This window comes from Apis cerana, linkage group LG10 (genome assembly GCF_029169275.1).
Source record: "Apis cerana isolate GH-2021 linkage group LG10, AcerK_1.0, whole genome shotgun sequence".
Classification (NCBI taxonomy): domain Eukaryota; kingdom Metazoa; phylum Arthropoda; class Insecta; order Hymenoptera; family Apidae; genus Apis; species Apis cerana.
The window spans coordinates 6,782,026-6,802,084 of record NC_083861.1 but is presented as its reverse complement, the minus strand read 5'-3'; the positions used below and the strand labels follow the sequence as shown (position 1 = coordinate 6,802,084).

General features: G+C 32.4%; 2 protein-coding genes and 1 long non-coding RNA gene across 20 annotated transcripts in view; 2 read left to right on the top strand and 1 right to left on the bottom strand.

The window, feature by feature from the left end:
- The window catches only part of LOC108001153 (zinc finger C4H2 domain-containing protein), a 243,898-nt gene that overhangs the window by 221,251 nt on the left and 2,588 nt on the right, over positions 1-20,059 (top strand). The window contains exon 1 of one of the 12 annotated variants that reach the window (XM_062081028.1): positions 624-3,683. The exons of the other annotated variants lie outside the window; for them this stretch is intronic. The gene's annotated coding sequence lies outside the window, so the exon portion shown is untranslated. Of the gene's footprint in view, positions 1-623; positions 3,684-20,059 lie in introns of those variants that run through there. 12 annotated transcript variants of the gene reach the window in all.
- LOC108001149 (solute carrier family 22 member 21) lies at positions 2,551-19,991 on the bottom strand. 7 transcript variants are annotated; one of them, XM_017062013.3, is made up of 12 exons: positions 19,828-19,988; positions 19,277-19,477; positions 11,423-11,511; positions 10,158-10,290; positions 8,937-9,150; positions 8,745-8,851; positions 7,830-7,984; positions 7,295-7,484; positions 6,739-6,871; positions 6,325-6,643; positions 6,021-6,205; positions 2,551-5,699 (listed from the first exon to the last, which is right to left on the bottom strand). In XM_017062013.3, the coding sequence occupies exons 2-12, from the start codon at positions 19,300-19,302 to the stop codon at positions 5,523-5,525; spliced, it is 1,728 nt and encodes a 575-aa protein (XP_016917502.1). In that variant the 5' UTR covers positions 19,303-19,477; positions 19,828-19,988; the 3' UTR covers positions 2,551-5,522. The 7 variants fall into 7 exon arrangements, with proteins under 7 accessions (XP_016917502.1, XP_016917508.1, XP_061936990.1 ...); XM_017062019.3 differs by lacking the exons at positions 19,277-19,477; positions 19,828-19,988 and adding exons at positions 13,441-13,579; positions 13,861-15,013; XM_062081006.1 differs by lacking the exon at positions 19,277-19,477.
- Positions 12,009-16,950, top strand: LOC133666860 (uncharacterized). Its single transcript, XR_009831619.1, has 2 exons — positions 12,009-12,141; positions 12,234-16,950. It is a non-coding gene; the product is annotated as an uncharacterized LOC133666860 (long non-coding RNA).

Genomic DNA, 20,059 nt, shown 5'->3' with positions numbered 1-20,059 from the left:
AAATCCGTATCATATTTTCGTGTTAACGAATCGGCCCGCCGTCTGCAGGAAATTGCTATCAACCGTTTAATCGATACCTCGGTCGGAGGGAACGCTTTCCTGTAAAAAAAAAAAAAAAATTGACCATCGTTGTTTTAACTTTCCGTTTTAGCAGCACGGAGATTAAAAATTTTGGAAATCCTATAACCCGCTACGTTTCCATCTGAAATTCTCCATCCTGAAGTTCTACAATCCTTTCGAAAAATACACGATGAGAATATTTTAAAAACGAAACCAGATGTAATAAAAAGAATACTTGGTCGGTTTTTCGAGGATAAAACACATCGAAAAATTGTTAGGCGTAATAAAGATACAAGGAATTGAATAAAGATTATTCAAGATCATTTCAAGATTATTTCATCTATTTTGGTCTTTCTTTTTATTAGTTAGAATTAATCGAATTATTTAATCGAATTTAGGAACAACATCTCATCGATAACAACATCTCACTCAGATGTAGAGCACTAACTCAAACGAGGATTGCAACCAGGGGTACCGCTTGTATCTACCCTCGAACAAAGAAACGTATATCGATGCGCCTTTACCTTTTCCCTAGGATTATTCACGTCTGGAATTCTCTTTTTCTCTTTTTCATTTTTTTTTCTCCTCCATCTCTCTTCTTTCCTCGCGGTTGTCGATAAACGCGCTTGTACGGGAAACCGTAGCCGAATCGAAAGCATACCCTCCCCTCTCCAATACTTCCAACCACCCCTCGGACATGTAGTTAATCCCGGATGAAGGTGGTACGTACATAGGTGCGCGAACACGATACGCGCTCGTCGAAGATGCATCCGATGCACGAATCCGCGTACCACCGGATTTATAGACTCACAAGGGGTGAACAGTGGTGCATTCATCTCGGTTCGACCGATCGAGAGATCTGGATGAAAGGAAACTACCACCCGACCACGGATCCGCGTGCATTATATTAATTAAATTCCCCCGTTTCGGAGTGGCTCTTCCATCGAGAGATATATTCGCAACAATTGCGAGGCAACAGGGAGGAAATTTTTATCGTCCTCGTTAGAACGAAACAATACCGATGTTGAATATCCATTACGAATATTATTGGAATATTAACGTGTTTCTCCGGTTGGTTCCGTTCTCGTTATTTCTCGTTATTTATGGTAATAAAGGAAATACTGTGATAACGCGTCTGCACGAATCACGAGATTTCGTTCGAACGTGTTTCGCGTTTAAAAATGAAAATTTTGTGTATGAAAATCTCTTTGAGTATCATAGAAATAGTCGATGAATGGAACGGATAATTATTATTTGCTTGATTAAGATTCTCGTTGTTCCTCTGCCAATTGAATTCGTCAGAAATTGATTCTGAATATATTTAAAGAAAAACGTTTCGTTCTGTACCTACAAAGGGATGATATGGAGCTATATTTCTCTCGATGTTATTGAGATTTTCATAATGTTAAGGCGGGACGGTGGCCAACGGCGCCAAGATACGTAAAAGGAGAGGACGTCCGGCGCGGTTTCATGAATAAGAAAAAAGAAACGGGGACAAATGCGATGCACCGAAGATTTGTGGACCGGGCAACGATATTTATTATGGGATGTCGAGTCATCTGTAAACATAAAATAACCAGCCGCATCGCGTATACTGGGCCCTACTGCAGTCGTTGGCTAGCTTCAATTTCCTTTGAGCAGTTGTTGGAGGTCGAGAATTTGTCAAAGTGAAATATCTAAATCCCCCGTTTATATTAAAATACCCCTCGGACGGGGATGGAAACGGTGTTACGCGGCATTAATACTTTAATATCAAGCGTCGGATCTCGCGTCGCATCTAACTCTTTTATGCATCACAAAAGCCAACTTTGCCTTCCATTTTATCCAAATGAAAGTAGATAATAGCGGTATGTACTTTCATTTAATCCAGGAGAATACAGATGCGAAATATTCAAAAACGTCAATGTCTTTAATGTCGTGGTATTTCTTTTTTTTTGTTTTTTTTTCCTTCTAATTTTTATGTAAAAAAATATAATTACACAAATCCAAAAAAAATAAATAAACATTTGAATTATTTTTAAAATTATAAGAATAAGAGAAAAATTTTTCGAATAAAAGTTATTTGATACAAAGAGACAGTCATCCGGCAGTTGTACCAACTTTCTTTTTGAATGGAATCTCTTAAGTGAATCCTATTTCTAGTATAAACTATTAATATATATACGAAATATTTTTGGAAAATCGATTCCAGAGATCAAAATAATTACAGAAATTGTTTAGATTTTCCCAAAAAAATTCCATAAATACAATCAAAAAATACAAACAAATCGTTTAGATTTTCTCAAAAAAATTCCATATCAACATCTTATTGAAAGAATGAAATTGGATTTTTTTAATTTAAATAAAACAAATTGGTTAAGAATAAATTACGTTAGATGCAGAATAAATTACATTTAGATGTATAAATAGAAGTTTCTCAAGATACTGTTTCAAAGTATAGCAAGAACTTCGAACTCCGGCAGATGAAGGTAATATTAACAAGAAGTAAGATTTCATAAATGTTTGTGTATATTCAGAATTATGTATACATCTTATGTTACATTAATGTCTGGTATACCTTATTATATATGAATATTCTTATCTCGATTTTAACAAATATGATTATTTATGAAGTCGATATAATTCTGCGACTCGCAACACGATGGAAATATCTTACGCGATATCGACGTTCTATGTACAAGCTTGTGAGTTATTCGTATCACGCAGATATCACCGTATTCGTAGATATTTACATAATATTTCAGTTAATACTCTATGGCAACAAATTAATAATACTCACTTGAAATAGTTCAGTTTTCATAAGAGCTATTGCAAATAGCCTGACAAAATATTTCCATCGTCACGAGTATCATTCTTGATACAATCGTTCTCCATAATCTTCTGGAACAGCACCGTGACGTGTATCACCGTGTATATTCTTATACAATTCTCATAATTATTCTATACGCTTTGTACATACAGTTAACTAAGTATTCATCGATGAAGTACTCGTTTAAAATCATGGATATTTAATACATAGGCATATTCGCTCTCAAAATAATAATAATAATTATAATTAATGCTAATATTCGCTAATTTATCATCAGTATTATAAATCGTGTCTATTGATTCATCTAATTCTTCATTCGTTCCTGTGCAGAATAATAATATCCTCACGTAAATATAATATATATATGAAATTTATATAAATTATTGCTATTATTAACTTCACTTTTCTAGATGATGCATTATCATGGCACGATGCTTTATAGTTCTTACAGTACGACAAAAATGATCGATATAGTTCTGAAATATTTAAATCAAAAATACAGACAGGGCCTGATATAATTACCGATTAATATATATGTTTACGAACATGATGCAGCAATACTGTGTAAATTCCTGAGCATAATTATGTTTTCATTCCTAAATGGAAGAAGCATCATACAATAATCTATGACGTGCATATATATGTATGCGTTATCCGTTATACGAAGACGTTTTGACGTCTGATAACATGGACACGTCAATGATAACTTTAATTGGCTGCAATGAGCTATAATTAATTGCGTTAAAAATTCATTAATCAGATGACGTATACGAACAAAGGAAAGTGAAATGATCTCGCGCGGTATCCAGTAATTGTAAGTAATAAACATGATTATTCATTTATAAGGAAATTTCGATGTTTGCACAAAATATAGAAAAATTTGAAACTTTTCAGATATTTATAACTTTTTATTTGGATAAAAATATAATTTATAAAATATAAAATCATGTAAAATCACTTCGAAATAAATATGATATATTTTATTTTCTTGTGAATATTTAAATTCAAGTGATAATAAAGAATTTTTTAAAAATATTTCTTTTCTCAAAATTTACACGTATTGTAATCTTTAATTATGCTATCGAGCTCTCTGTTATATCATGTAATTTATTTATTATGTTGTTAATCATGCAGATAAAAATCTGCTGTAAAAAGTAATTTATCTTTTGTTAGAATATGATACATAAATAACTCGATAACATAGACTCGCAAAGTAAATTGTGCATGATACAATGTATCGATATTTTGTTATATATTCCGATATTTGGAAATTGTAACATTATTTGTCGGATAAAAAGGGGGTCAATAATAATTGTGTATGTCAATTTTTATATAAAAGCAATGTTTTTCAGTCACTTCGTCAATTGCTCTCCAAGTATTCTCCATTTTTGAAGCACTTTTCTAAAGCGCAGAAAATATTTTTAATTAACATTTTACGAACTTTTAAACTGTTAAAACTGAAAACAAATTTAACAAACATTAACAAAGATAACACTTCAAATCGACAATGTAAAGTAAAATATCGTAATTCATTTTATAAGATGTTAAAAATAAATATAATTTATCTTATAACAGAATATGTACTGATAAAATACTGATATTTCATGTAATCTTTGGACAGAAAATATATCATTCATGACATGGATTTACGAAAATGAAATCTAAAAACAATAAATTTTTTTTTTATTTAAAGGAAGAAGATTTCGTTTCATTGAATAAAATAAATTTCAAACATGATTTTTTAAAACAATTAATAAGATTAATAACATATTTTAAATGTAAATATTTTTATTATTACTTTTTAAATTTAAAAAATATGTCGAATATGATATAAATCTTCATATAATAATAATATAAAATTGCAGTTATTGACATCAATTTTTATCTTCTAAAATTAAAAATGAATTCAAATATACTTGATAGAATAATGACTATTAATTATCAAAATAAAAAGATATATCATATATTTTGAACATTTTTTTCATATCTTATGTAATTTATAACTATTCACAAGAATTTTTTTTTTGAGAGCTATAATTTCATCTTTTTACCACAAGAAAAAATCATCTCTTGAATTAAATTTCCATGATGTTTCAAATTTTTCCGACCTTTCAATTTTCCGAACTTTCTTTACCGACATAATGCCAATTTTCCCTCGGGGTAAACTTTTTCATCCTCCTATCATTTCCTCTACAATCGATAACTCGCCGACTCTTTGTAACTAGTCGATTTTATGGCAAATTGATCGCGATTGAACTATGTCAATTTCAAAGGCAAGCAAATATTCTGTAGGTATTATACATACATATATAGAAGTAAGCTCCCTTCACTTCCGGAGTTTTATCTCTCTCTCTCGTTTCATCTCTCTCTCTCTCTCTCTCTCTTTTTTTTTGCCTCTCTCTCGCGAGCTTTCAAACCGCGAAGCGAATAGTCACGGTCGATAGTTTTCATGCCGGAAGAAAGGGAAACTTCTGAAAGCCATTGCTGCAATGTTACGTTTCTTTTGCTTTTTTCATTTTTTTTTCAATTTGATTTCTTCTTAATTCTCATCTCTTCTGTCTCGTTGGTTTTTTTCTTTTTTTCCTTCTTTCTTCCAGTTTTATAAGTTTTTTCGTGTCGAATTTATAACTCGTCCCGGTATATTCGTCCGCTCTTAAGACGGCAAATCCTGCAATTCCTGCTTCTGCTGCTCTTTACCGATATTCTCTGCCTCCCACACCGTATCCGGAAGTTTCGTCCCCAATGTTTCCGGGAAGAACAAAGAGAGTAGTCCCGCGGATAGCGCCATACATCCAAAGAGTATCAATGGTAATTCGGGCATAAATTGTGCCTGTGACATAAAAATAACTGTAAATGGATCAAAAAAAAAAAAACTAACTATTCTGTAGCAATTGTTTTTATAAACGGAATCTTAGCCAATATAACATTTTGATTGGAAAATAAAAAATATAATATCTCCTGAATGGATGATAATCAATCAACAATCAATGTAACGATTTCATAATGCAACATAAATAAAGTTACACAAAAGATAAATGGTATGTAAAGATATATCGGAGAATCTTTGTCACTGTTTGAAGTTGTATGCAAACAATCAACAAGCGGTCCGTATCGGTCTTCGCGATGTACATTCTTGCGGTAGTCGACTCACCAAAAGAGGAGTTTGCGGTGACAATATTGACCCCATGCGGCCAGTCATGCTGCAAATTCCAAGGAGGGAATGTCTCAAGTTTGTGGGAAACAGTTCCGCTGTATAAATGTAAATCGTCGAGAAGGACATCGTAATGCACCATTTCCCGCCCATGTACAGAATCAATGGTAGAAAACTCAATGAATCTGGAATAAATAATAAAAAATCAATGTATCGATATTTAACGTCTTTTCGTAATTAATCAAAAGTGTTCATAGCGCTGTAAATTACAAGTGAGGAATTTTAAAGATGAATCTCTGTTTACCTGTCGGTACGAATTGTATAGCCAGGCAAAAAGCTCCGCTTAGCAAGAAAGACGAGGAGAGAGTAGTTTTACGGCCGATATAATCGGTCAGAAACCAGGTCAAAAAGTAAGCCGGGATTTCCACAATGGCGACCAATATAAAATTAACGTATTTGTCACCAGCGAAAGCCACCGAGTTTAACGATAATCCATAATAGACGAAAGTATTCGTCAACCAGCAAAACGAGCACACCAACAGCCGAGTGAGCATCACTGAGCTATTCAATATTTGCATAATCGGTGATTTCTTTTCATCATTTTTCATCACTATTTGTTCCGTCTGAAAAATAAGATAAATTTAGTCACGCGTAATTAATTTAATTCGATTTTATTTAAAATATAATTGTCATAATAAAAATTGTCATTTCGTCATACCTTTTCAGTCTTCACCATGTTCAAATCTTTGAACGCTCCGATCGCCTCTTCCGAGATTTGAAGCCCGTTTATACGCGCCATTTTTCGATATATACTCTCCACCTTTTCCTGTTTCCCATTCGCCAATAGCCACCTTTAAAATGGCATCATTGTGTGTGTGTGTGTGTGTGTTTTTTATTTGTTCATTCATTTTTTTTTTCTACAGTAATGTTCGAAGGGGAAAACGATAGTTTTTACGCTTGTATAGGACACGCTTTATCGATAACCTATAGCGTACACAAAAAAAAAAGGAACGAGATAAAAAAGTGATTCGCTAAAATGATATGAACCTAAGATTATAAGCGGCCTACGCGGTATACGCGTTAATTAATCAAAGAGAAAAAGAGAACCGGATCCAATTAAATATGATAATGACGTGAAAAGTTCATCGGTTAATCAATCGAACACGTATGAATGTGATACGCTACTTCTCTGGCTCGTTTGAAGAAATTTTTTTCGAGATCGTTAACGAGGCCCCCGGACAATGCGAATTAAGCGCTCAAGCAAGTAAAATTACCTGACTGATTCTGGGATAAGGAGCGGCAATAAGATGGCCAGCAATGCCGGTCCGTACACCATGCGAAGGATCAATCGCCATGATCTAAGCCACATCGCTATCAATCCGAGTAACATCTCACCGACTGCGAACATGCAGCAGATAATTGTGCTGGCTAATACTCTGCCTCTTACCCCCGCCATCTCCATTCCTGAAAATCGATCAACATTGACTCTGATTCACGAGAAATCGGTTTCTTTAATGAAATCGTACGAAATAGATGTTTCACTGATATATCGTAAAATTATTAGAATTATTCCAAGCAGTATGCTCCGAAGTACACTATATCCCATACGAATGAAATATCGAAGGAATTACAGGCGTGGCAATGGCAAACCAGAGAACCGACCATGGTTACGGTTACCTTCGGTTACGTTTTTCGATATCGAAAGGTTCCTGCATCGAGTAGTCGTTGGCATGTGAAACATGACCGTTATTTATACCAGCATTATTCACGTCCAACATCTTCCCTTACTTTGCCTCGTTATTAACTCACCTAAAATAAATCCAGCGCTGTAGATACCGGCCGCGACAGTCGCGTCGATAAATTCGAACGCGAGAAACATCCAATAATTCACGGAGAAGGAATGTATCAGGCCGCTGATTCCGCTCAGGGATGTGGTGAGCGTCAGTATCGTGCGTCTTCCATATCTGAAAAGTAACAGAATCGTATATAAGCGGACAAGTTTCGCGACGACGGTGATTCTTCGACTTCTTATCGTCGACGAATAAAAAACTTTTGAAACTCTTCGGCGAACGATGTTTTTCGATCTATACGAATCGAGAAGATTTTTGACATCGGTACGAGAAATTGCCTCGAAAACGAGGGTGTCTCGAGAAACAACCGCCAAGTTCGAATCGTTATCATAGATCTCGGGAAGTTGGTCCAAAGTACAGTTTCATTTAAATACATTCCCCCCTCTGGACGATCTCTCAAGTATTCCCCGACTTCGAATTAGAATTTGCGATCCAACTCGTGAAAGTCTCGTCCGTTCATAGTTTCCGATTCCCTGGTGACTCTTGAGTACGTGCCATAAAACGGTGTAAAAACCGAGCATCCTCAAATTCGAGCTACGTAGGATGGATCCGGGAAAAAGTTCATAGATCACACCGCTCGGTTTCCTACATTTCGATTTCACCGGATTATCGACAATCTTAACCATCTCTGATATTTTTATCACGTTTTACGAGAGGATTTCGATAGATGGACATCAACGACCTGTTGAATCCGATCGAATCCTCTCCACTGAAACGTTACACCTATCGAAAAACCTCTATTTCACACCCTTCCTCGATCGAACGTGGTTAGACATCCGGTTCGTACCAAGAACCCCATTTCCTGGATCCGATCCGATCTAATAGAGGCTAATTAAGGATCCTTCGAGTAAATTTCGATGTCATTATTTCTCACCTGTCTGATATGTAGCCGGCGAAGATCAGCCCGACGAATTGACCGATGTTATTTACCGTACCCACAAGAGTGAGTTTCCATCGATTGGTGTCACAGGTGATGTCCCACTGTAACGATAGAATAACGAATAACGTGAACGTTGTTTCGAGCTGGTTAATTTTAATCGATCAAAGGATTAAAACAACATTTTACCTCGCTTTGAATCGTATTCTCGGATGGATCGTAGATCCACGAATCGCAACTTTTGGTAACGTTACTGAAAGTTTCGTTTGTGCACGCCCCTGTGTGATTTTGTACGACATAACGGATGCATTTGGATGTCTCGGATACATCCGGGACGGAATCAATCATCCAAGGCACGTTGAATTGCGTGTTCGATGAATTCTCGCATCCTGGCACCGTACACCTGTCAAATGATTATATATTAAAGAACATTTTTTTTAAGTTATGAAAACAGATTGAAAAAAGAGATATTATTATTATTAAAATATCTATTATAACGTATTATTATTATTCGTCAAGTTTTTTAAAAAAATTTTTTAAAAAATTTTTAAAAATTAAAAAATCAAAAGAAAATTTCATAAATTTAATTTAATTTAATTTAATTTAATTTAATTTCGTTTAGTTTGCCAACGATTAACATTTCCACGTATTCCAGGATATTTTATTCTGTAACGACTAGACTACGGATATTTATGCATTCATAGAAAATGTAAATGAACATAAATCTGCAAAATGATATGCAAAAAGACATAAAATATTCAAAATAAAATATTAGGATTTTGCATATGAAATAAATGATCAATTTCACAAATTCATTTCATACGTAAAATCAAATTCAAGAATAAATAATTAAATATACTGTTATATAATAATATATAATAATATTTGTTATTTAATTTAAAAGTTAAAATAAGATGATTACAATTTGAATATTATTTTATCAATTGTCTTGCCTATATTACGATCAAAAATTTTTCAATTTGCGTAAAATATCCTTATTCCAATAATAAACGTTAAATTTATCAAAGAATGTGATAATTTCTTTTTAAACGCGCTAAAATTGTTCATACCGATCATTGCAAGCGCTCAACTCTCGTCTACCGCGAAAGGATTAACGGATTGCTAATAAAGTAATCGATTACATAATTTCGATGTTCGATCAATCTTCGTGGTCGCGGTAGATTAGGTTATTCCTCGCTGATTGTATTTGATCGCCGCGCATTATTCAAGCCTACTCTCCAGAATTTACTCGTCCATAAACGGCTGTCTACCTTGAGACGAACGATTCACGATTCAAAAGAGATGCGAATACACATGATAAATTATGCGAAAATATACAAGGAAAAAATGAAGGAGAAAAAAAAATAGATATCACCGATCGAATCACAGGTTGCATCAGTGGTAACGTACCTGTATTTAACTTCCCCGGCTGTAAATACGTAGGCAAGCGTGAATCCTGCTGACAAGAACAGAGGCAGGCTGATTATCGCGAACATGATCATTTGATAGTATCCGAAGCGATCCACTTCCTGCTTCCTTCCCCCTGCGAAAATATCATTTCCCGACGATCAACGATATCGTTCGATTCATCTACTCGAAAATTTCCATATTCGAGGAAGAAAATGAAAGAGGAAGAATGGAATACGCGAAACTCTTCATCTTTAGTGCAAATAGATTTCACGGTGAAAATCTGCTGTTGACATATAATGATATTTCTCTCGTGGAACTGCGAAAAAATGGAAAAAATAAGAAAAAAATGGAAAGGAGAAGAATGTGATCCTTCTTGCTTCGTGCGCAAAGATAATTTCCTTTTAAATTACGACGAGTTTCGTTTCACGACCGAAAATTAATTAAATCAGATATACGAACGATTCGTCATCGCTAAAACGAATTCTCATTTTCTTTTTCGTGCTTCCTTATCGTCGGTCAAACGGAAGTTGTCGCGTTACGCTTGGGTTAAACTTTGACTAGAAACCTCATTCTAATTCATTTAGTTTAATTGATTTAGGTATTGTTAATGAACAGCGTCACTAAGTGAATGTTAAGTATCTTTTGTTTTTTCTTTGAAACGAGTCAAACGGAATAAATTGTTTAAGGAAAAGTGGAATAAGCGGAAAATCGTTATTCTTCGAACACGTTCTTATCATGCGATTCGAGCAACAGGCGGCACACGATGGTAAATGATTAACTCGAGTTATGATTAATTAAGACCAACAGACGCGATGAACAAATCGTGTCGGTGGCCTGACACACGATTAATCGACATGATAATTAATATAGCGGTTCATCTGCGATCTGATTTGATCAAGAATGATATATTTATATATTGAGGAAATAATAATTTTTCTTTAAATTTTTAAATTTTTAAACACAAATTTTTAATTCATTTAATTCAACGTGAACAAATAATTTTCCTATGTTACGTGTTTATTTATATTGCACAGTAATAAAATTAATATACACTTTACAAATTTGCATATCTATATGTTTTGCAATAAGAATTATTTCTGAATTTTATTACCTAATTAGCATTTCAGCAATTCAAGGTATAATAATAAGATGATTAATAAGAAATTGTGAACTACGTTTCAAAGATTATTTTGTCAAATATCATGTTTAAAATCATCAAGTTCAGAGCAAAAATTATGAAAACCGTGAAAACAAGAGAACGTTACCTCTGGAGCCATCTTTGGTGTTCATCGTCGACGATTCGTCGTCATTTTGCGCACAAAATAGCCTCATATTGTCCTTCTCGTCGTCTAGCCTACAAACACAGAGATTTGAGAATTATGCCTGATCCGTGGGCAATGTTTCCTCATTGATCCTATATCCTGGATCAAGTCGTCGTTCAAATGGCTTGCGTAAAACACGCGGGAACAACGCAATTCTGCACGAGTAATATTACATAAAAGTATCGAACACGATCGAAAAAAAAAGAGAAATCGAAAACTAAAAGAGAAAAAAAAATGAAAAAAGAAAATGAAAAACCAGTTGCCAACAGGACTTTCACGCTTGCTATCCAATCAGCTTTGCTACAGAAACGAACGATCTACCAAGAGAAATCGTGATCCTTATTCTCGGGTAGTCATAATCGCCGTTATGGCGAAAGAAATCGTTGATATAAAATTAACCGTTGCCTGAAATTCTGATGAAACTAGATGTTCGCGTTTAAGGTCCACCGATAAATGCCGATAAATCGTAAACGAGATGACCGCGTGCTCGTTTGTTGTAGCGCGCGATCACGTTCAACTGCTCTCGGCGAATCTCGATTTTCTACTGGCTTCGAAGCGACTGGACACCAAACAGAGATAGAGGAAAAACCAGTGCAAACGGAGGCGTTCACATCATCCCACTTGTATATACATGAAAACGAACGCGTCATCGAACTTCTCATGTATGGATTCTTATCGAAAGTAACCGAACTTACCAATTCTTTTTGGCGTTTTGATTCATTTTTTAACTCGTCTTCGTTGATTATTTTTTCAGCGATTCTTCGAATGATCACACGATTTGTGAAAAAAAAAAATTTGTTTTCTATCAAAGATTCATTATTAATTGATGTTAATAATGTTTATTTAAAAACGATCTTTCCACACAGAGTGCCATTGACTTTCTAATAGAGACAAAAGAACTGAAAGTGTTTCACGTCTCCATTGGCGACATTTATATGCCGTTCATGACAAACCTTGACGATCTCTTTCCCTATGTACCAAGTGTACGATGACCATTTAACGTTTCAAGGTGGAAATGTAATGAATTGTAACTGCCCTTCAATCTCACTGGATAAATATGGATGCGGATGATGCCATGGAAAATGAGCAAATTCTGTAGTATCGTCGTAAATCATCCTGTTTATTGTTATTTATCGCCCATATGTAACCCGCATATATGTAATTCCGTTTTTTTTTTATTCTTGTAGAAATTTCAGGATAAATAAATTGCGATTATTGCAACATGCGCGTGAAAGATTTAAAATGAAGAACGGATAATTATGATCGAACAGAATTTTTATATATATATTCTTTTTTTATTAATTATAACATTGTTCTTTTTCTTTTCTTTATAATTCAATGTCATTTTCCGTGACGTTCATTCATAATTTTTACATATAAAAAAATTCGAAGATGATAATTGGTAAAAATACGGTACATTGTTTAACATTGTTGCACGTAAAATATTGTCAAAGTATACGTCGTTCAAGTAAAGAATAGATTACAGCTGATCAGATCGTATACGTCCTTCGTGCGTAATTTCACGTTAGTTTATTCAAGCATGGCAAGATTAACATATATTTTACAATTTAAACGACTCGACGGAATTTCTAATTCTTCATAAAGAAGTCTACGTGATACTCCATATTGTGTTACTGTTAGTAATCTTTTTAACGTTCTTAATTTTTTTCACATTGTGTCCCAATCAATTTATACGAATAATTCTGTTACATATGATTAACGACAAAAATATTTAAAAATCTTTTTTCGATAAATTTTTACATTTTAATCTTTATAAATTCATAAAAGATTTTTACGATACGATTTAAATATTTTTCTCTTATTAATTATCATGATCCATAGGGGATCGACTCAAATGAATTAAAGTACATCAATTGTAATCTAACCGAAATGAGATGGAACCAAACAAATGCAACAAAGGCAATAAATAAATAAAGAATAATAAACCTAATCGTATCTACCTTGAAACGCAGTTCAATTGTGCGTTCAATTGTAACCAACAACTTAAACGCTTCCATCTGATCTCTATTCTTCTTAATTCAACTTACAATTGAATCCGACCAGGTCTCCAACGAATGTGACACAATTTTACAGTAGCGTCTAAACGAAAAGCATAATTATATTCATTTGTCAATATTTTAAATTAACAAACAAGAAATAAATGAATCTAGATCAAATTCCGTATATATTGCAATGACGATCATGATTCATTCATTCAGATGATTTTCATTTATAATAAGAAATTTAAAATTAAACATCGAATTATAGATTTCAAAATTTACAAAGAATTGAATCGAAGGATTTCAGAATTTATAGAAACGATATTCCCAAAAATATATTCGATAAAATATATTTTGTATTTCAAAAGAAATTGAACTCACGATTAAATTGCGCGTTCCCTTCCTCAATGTACTCGAAACAAAGTATCATGTATGAAACAGGTGTTCAGCCGGTTTTCATTTTCCTTTCACGAATCGCCTACGCCATTTTTTAAATGCCCATTAATTATATGTGACTAGTTAATTTCGCGACCACGATTAAGTAAAAAAATCGCGAATCGACACGTGTCAAATGGCAATATAGCACATCGTCAAACGACCACAGACTGTTCTGTTGCTGCAGCAACTATCTTCCAAGGTAAACGTATGCCACAGACTTTCTGCCTCTGTCCCCGTTGACCATCGAAGGGGCAGTGGGAGAAGTGAAACAGAACGGAGAGGGGAAGGTTCGGTCCTTCTTAAGTTCTGGTCTTTCCGATCAGCAAGCCACACTAGTTCTACCATGTCAGATCGTGCCATGCAGCTTTCACGTGAAATACCGTCGTCCGCCATGAAATAACCACAGTCCACTTCGAAAACTTATGGCATGCAGGCTTTATGTATACAAATAACCAGGTGATAAAGATGTTTGAAAAATGATAAAATATCGTTGATGGAATAGAAATATATTTCGAGTAACTTATTCGATGGTTTTGTTAATTTTGTTTATTTCGATTTCATGCTCGATGTTAGAATAGGGAATAAAAGAAGTGATAAATGGACAGATTGTTACGCAATGATCTATCTATTTAGAGAAAAAAATTGGAAATTCATTATGAATTATCATAATCATAGTTTGTGATTAATGAAGCAATGTTTAGAAACATTCAATGCAGAAAGTGCTTATGTTACGTAAAATATCCGGAATACGTGCTTCACGGTTTACTAGGTATCGGTTAATTACTAAAATTCCGGGTTTTAACAGTTGTACCTTTTCAAACTATCTAATTACTGATCGTATCTGGCAATTACATAATCTTTGAAGAACATTATGTCGGTCCTTGAGCTTATAGCCGCTATTAAATGATCGTTTAACCGCCATTTTCGCAAAATTTATAATTTTGAAAAATTATCTAGTTTTGTTCTTCTTGATATAATTCTTTCAATTACTCGAATCGTTTTTTAAAATTAAAAAAATGACATTGAAAAATTATTATCTTTCTTGTCTCTTACTCATTATTTGTTTAAATATTCAAAATATTATTAAAAAATTGAGAAAAATTATAAATATAATTAAATTAATGAAATATAAATTATATAAATAAAAATTAATCATCTCCTTAAAATAAACATAACTTATTATTTGCCACGAAGTGACAAATCTCAGAATTATCAAATATAACTTCAAATATTTTGTTAACCATTCGCCTATGGTTAAAAAGACTGGGATGTTATTCATTATCGTCTTGCTAATATAAAACACGTCAAACCAAATAATCACAATTGCAAACTATAATTTTGAAATGTTCTAAATATTCAGTATTCTCCAATCTTCCTCGAATCGCTATCTTTTACATCCTTTTATAATATCTAAATAATACAATCTCTTCCTCGAATTATGCAAAAAGTCATTTTTGATAAATTAAAACAAACATAATATTTTATTTCTAGATTTTGATCTAAGATTCTGCAAAAACTTAAAAGAAAAAAATACTAAAATGTTAAAATCTTGAAAATATCAAAGAAATGTTTAATATGTAATAAACATACGATACAAATGAGTGGAATAAATATTCAATTCTTTGCCTCAAAATATTCATTATAAAATTTTATACAAAAATAATTATAATTGATTAATAAAAAGTTACTAAAAAGTTACAATTATCAAATCACAAATCATTTTAAAAATGCTGTTAAAAACCGAAATACTGAAACATCGCTTTCTAAATAAAACACCTCGTGACAAAAATGGCAACTTCAAAAAACGATCTCTAAAAATATCGCTACACAAAGGAAGAAAATCGTCGGGTCAAACGTCCCGCTACTATTCTGCGGCGTGGCGCGCAGCGATTATATTTTGAAAAGTGGCGGGTTTTCCTTCGTCTTCGAATATAATTGTTCACGTGGGCAGAAAAAAATCGTGCATGCACAATTTCCCGCGGTTGACACACATCGATAGATAACACGGCCGATAAGACGAAACGTGCACGGCTCACACTCATACTTACTCATGTGTGTGTATTTTTGTCTTATTCAGTTCATCGAAAACAACCGGAGAAAAATCAAATAAAACTGGTTTACGCCGGCTTAGACCGGATGCGACAGCTTAGTTGCAACTAACGTACGACGGTTTATTGTTACATCGACCGTTATGTGCAACTGGTCTATGGAAAAAAATCGGTTTTTACCCAGGATTCGATCGGACAAAATTGAAAGCCGATATCAGCAGTCCATTTTCGTTGATCTCTGGCGATCTGTCTGGTCCGATTTCCCGTTTCATCCGTTATGTTCCGGCGAATCGATGGAAAAAATAAAATAATGACGAATTTAAATGAAATTGGTTTTTACGATAAAATTTTGTTTTAATAGATTATGAGAATAAAAAATGGATGGAAGAAATTGGAATTAAATATATAAAATAAAAAAAACTTGTTTATTGATGAATTATTAGTCAAAAAATAATGAACAGGAATAACGGAAGACTGCTATTATTATTGCTGTGATTATGAGAAATGAATATATAAGAAGTGGAATTTATAATAAATTTCAATTTTAATTTTTGGATTTCAGTTTTTTTGATAAATTTTGTTATAATAATTTTTTCTCTCTTTTTATGTGCTAGTACATTTCAATTGGATATGTGTAAGCTATCATTCCGATTGTATCATCGATATCGATAAATACACAATTGCGTTCGTACACTTTTTAACTATAACGTTTGAAATTGATCCATAGACCCCGTAACTGAAGGAATCTTGTACTGTATCGTATTAAATATTTTGTAATAAAAGTAAGTTAAAAATTATGATTGCCTTACATGAAAAGATGAGGATATTCTTATTATTTTTAACAATATGATAGTTAAGAAATGTAAAAAAAATAAGTACGGATTATAATTTTTTTCGTAAATAATTGTAATTTTTTGTAATATTGTATTTTAATATAATAAAAAAACATAATCACGTTATTTAGTGATAATTGTTTGAATATGAATTATTTGAATATGATTTATTGAACATTCGATAAGTAATTTCTTTCGTAATTGATACAAACTCGATCATTTTTACAAATTTTTCTTACATCATATATTAAAATTCAGATACGAATAATAAAAAAATAATAAAAAATAAATAATAAAAAAAAAATTTTTTAAATAAAAACAAAAAGAAAAACATGAGAAAGTTAATCATTATTTGTAGACTACTTCAATTTATAGACTACTTCAATTTGTAGACTCAAATAACGTTTGTTGACCCAATTAAAAAAAACATTTTGATGGGGATAGAAAAAAATAAATTAGATAACAATAAATTTTTATCATGATCATTGAAGAAAAGCTGCATTCATTAAACAAATGATAATATATTTATATGGTGACAATTGATAAATCGTAATTATTTAATATTTTATATAAGAAAATCAGTCGTTTTGATAATCTTTTTTAATATAATAAAATCGATCATAATCATACAAAATAAAAATACATAAAAATACAAAATTTCTACAAAAATAAATAGGTTTATTATATTAAAAATTTCATGGAAGATAATTCTCGCTTTGTTAAGAAATTGTTTTGTCAATTTGGAACGGAGCTTAAAACACTAATCCAAAAATAGAATAAGATCCATGATTACATTTTCGAATACATATCCATATTAAATTAATTCTAATTATAAATCAAATCTTCAATAAAGTATGCATCAATCATTTTTTGTCTTTGTGCAATGCATATCGTGAACTACATTCATCATATTAAATATTTATCTTCGATTAATACAAAAATTTTATCTACACGAGACGATCAATAAAATAAATAAACAAAGAAAAATCGGGGCGAACTCAATTATTTCTTTGAAAAATTATACTTTATGAAAATTGGAGAAAAAAAATTATTTATTTTATTTCGTTCAAGTCACATTTTTTAATTCTTTTATCAATGTTTCACTTAAATAAAATTATACAATTTTGTATTGAATCACTCATATTATTCAATTAAAACGAAACAAAAAATATAATCAAAAATAAAATCAAACAAAAAAAAAATGAAAAGAAGAGATCACAAACGGAACATGTAAATTAATATGATTGAAAATTAATTATATATTAAATAGGAATAAATTTAATTTATTAATTTAAAAAAAAATTAAATTTTATAAACATTTTGAAAGTTAATTTCCACACTAATAATTTCTTGCACGAATTAATCAATGAAGCATAATGACAAGATAAATGAACCTAACTAGTGTGCCCTGATTTCCATTCAATTTTAGCGTATTTGGCCAGATGGTTAACGAACTTTGACTTATGAATGCCTATCTTTATTACGTGATAACCATCGATAAAAAACTAGAAAGAAAATGATGAAATTAATTTAAAATTGCAATATATATGTCTTTAATTGAATTTTTATAAAATAAAATTTTATAAACGCTGTTTTATTCAGTGAATTTTGATATGAAACTCAAAAGAAATAATTTTCCGAAATTATCGCATATAGATAATGCGATAAAAATAAATATTATGGAAATTTGAATAATGCGAAATAAATTATATGATACATACATGTTAGTATAGTACGTATCAGTCAGTTTCTCGACTCATTTCACTATTCATCCTTGCGCCAATTATCCCCATAATTCAATGCAACAAAGAAGCGTTGTAATTACCAATTTAGCATAACACGATCTTCAAACCTAGCCATCATTTCCAAGCGCTTATCGCAATAATCATAACAGAGTTTTTTTCGAGAGAGAGAAATCATCGACCGCAGGAAGATGCGTGTCACTATTCTTTTTGTCCCACGAAAATATTGAAAGTACGTTTTATTAGCGCATCGATTAAACGAACGATATTTATAAAAAAAATTGACAAGATAAAAACGATCACGATATGTCCTCGTTTGCGAAACGTGATAAATAATATATATACACGTTCCACATATTGATCCATCTTAATCACAGAGTATGAAAATATTATTTTTAGACAATTCATGACTGAAAATATTAACCGCATCTTCACAGACATATGTTTCAGTTAAATTCGTTTGTAAACACGAGAGAATTACAATTGATGATTTGCAAAATTAAAGGAAAATAGTTCAAAAATTGCGAAAATTCAAATCAAATTAAAAATCGACGACAAACGTATTTGCAAATTTCTATTCTATATTATCAGAATTTAACTGTACAAATATGCAATTATTCATAAGATCATTCGTTAACCCTCTTACTCGTTACACGCAGCGTGGCCGACAAACGAGAAAGAGAATGGTAAAAATTTGGAAATAAACGTACAAAACGTATCCATGTGAATTACTTACATTTTAGATCCCATCCTGGATCCCATAATGCTTCCACGTAGAAACTTGTCTAATGCACACGAAAAGAGAGGTCACCGTTAAAAATGAAAAATTATTCCCTTCCGCGTGCGCGGCGAGGAACCCGTTGAAACTGCTTAACTTCACTCTCCCAGGGCACCTCTTCTTTGTCCTATATTCTCATAGCTCGTGAAGCTTCAAACACTTGAAATGTTTGTCAGTGTTTAATCATACAGATGCGGTAGAAAAAGTACTCAGTATTAAATAGAAGGACGACTAATATATATTGAATGATGTATATATGGAAAAAATCAAGGGAGAAACATAAAACCATCGTGATCACCAACTACTTTTCCGATTTGGCTCTTTCTTTCCCTTTCTTTTATCTGGATTATTGTAAAAGTTCAACTTTCCGCTTTTAAATAACGTTTTGTAGAATATTAGATATCTATATATATTTCTTCGTCGATTCCATCCACGATATCTGTTCGGTTCCATTATGTCTTCTACAAACGCCATTCATTCTACGAGACATCGAAGAAAATAAAACTTACGATGTATTGGTCATGGCCATCCTCCTTGTCTCATGTTGTGAATTCTTGAAAAATCACTAAAGATTACAATATAGATTGTTGCCGTGTCCCGGTTAAATTGATAAACGATTTCAGTCCAAGATTGATTAACTATTCATGACTGGTCGCATTTCAATAAGATTGATCCCGCGCATAAGCGATACCGATTACTGACTAAGATTCCGCCACGATTCCTCGATGAATCGTCATGAAG

Excerpts from the sequence above, each read along its gene's own strand:
- LOC108001149 (XM_017062013.3), bottom strand. The coding sequence starts at position 19,302 with ATGGGATCCAGGATGGGATCTAAAAT. Across the intron at positions 11,512-19,276 it reads TCCAGGATGGGATCTAAAAT|GCTAGACGACGAGAAGGACA; the intron begins GTAAGTAATTCA and ends CTGTGTTTGTAG. Across the intron at positions 10,291-11,422 it reads CACCAAAGATGGCTCCAGAG|GGGGAAGGAAGCAGGAAGTG; the intron begins GTAACGTTCTCT and ends ATATTTTCGCAG.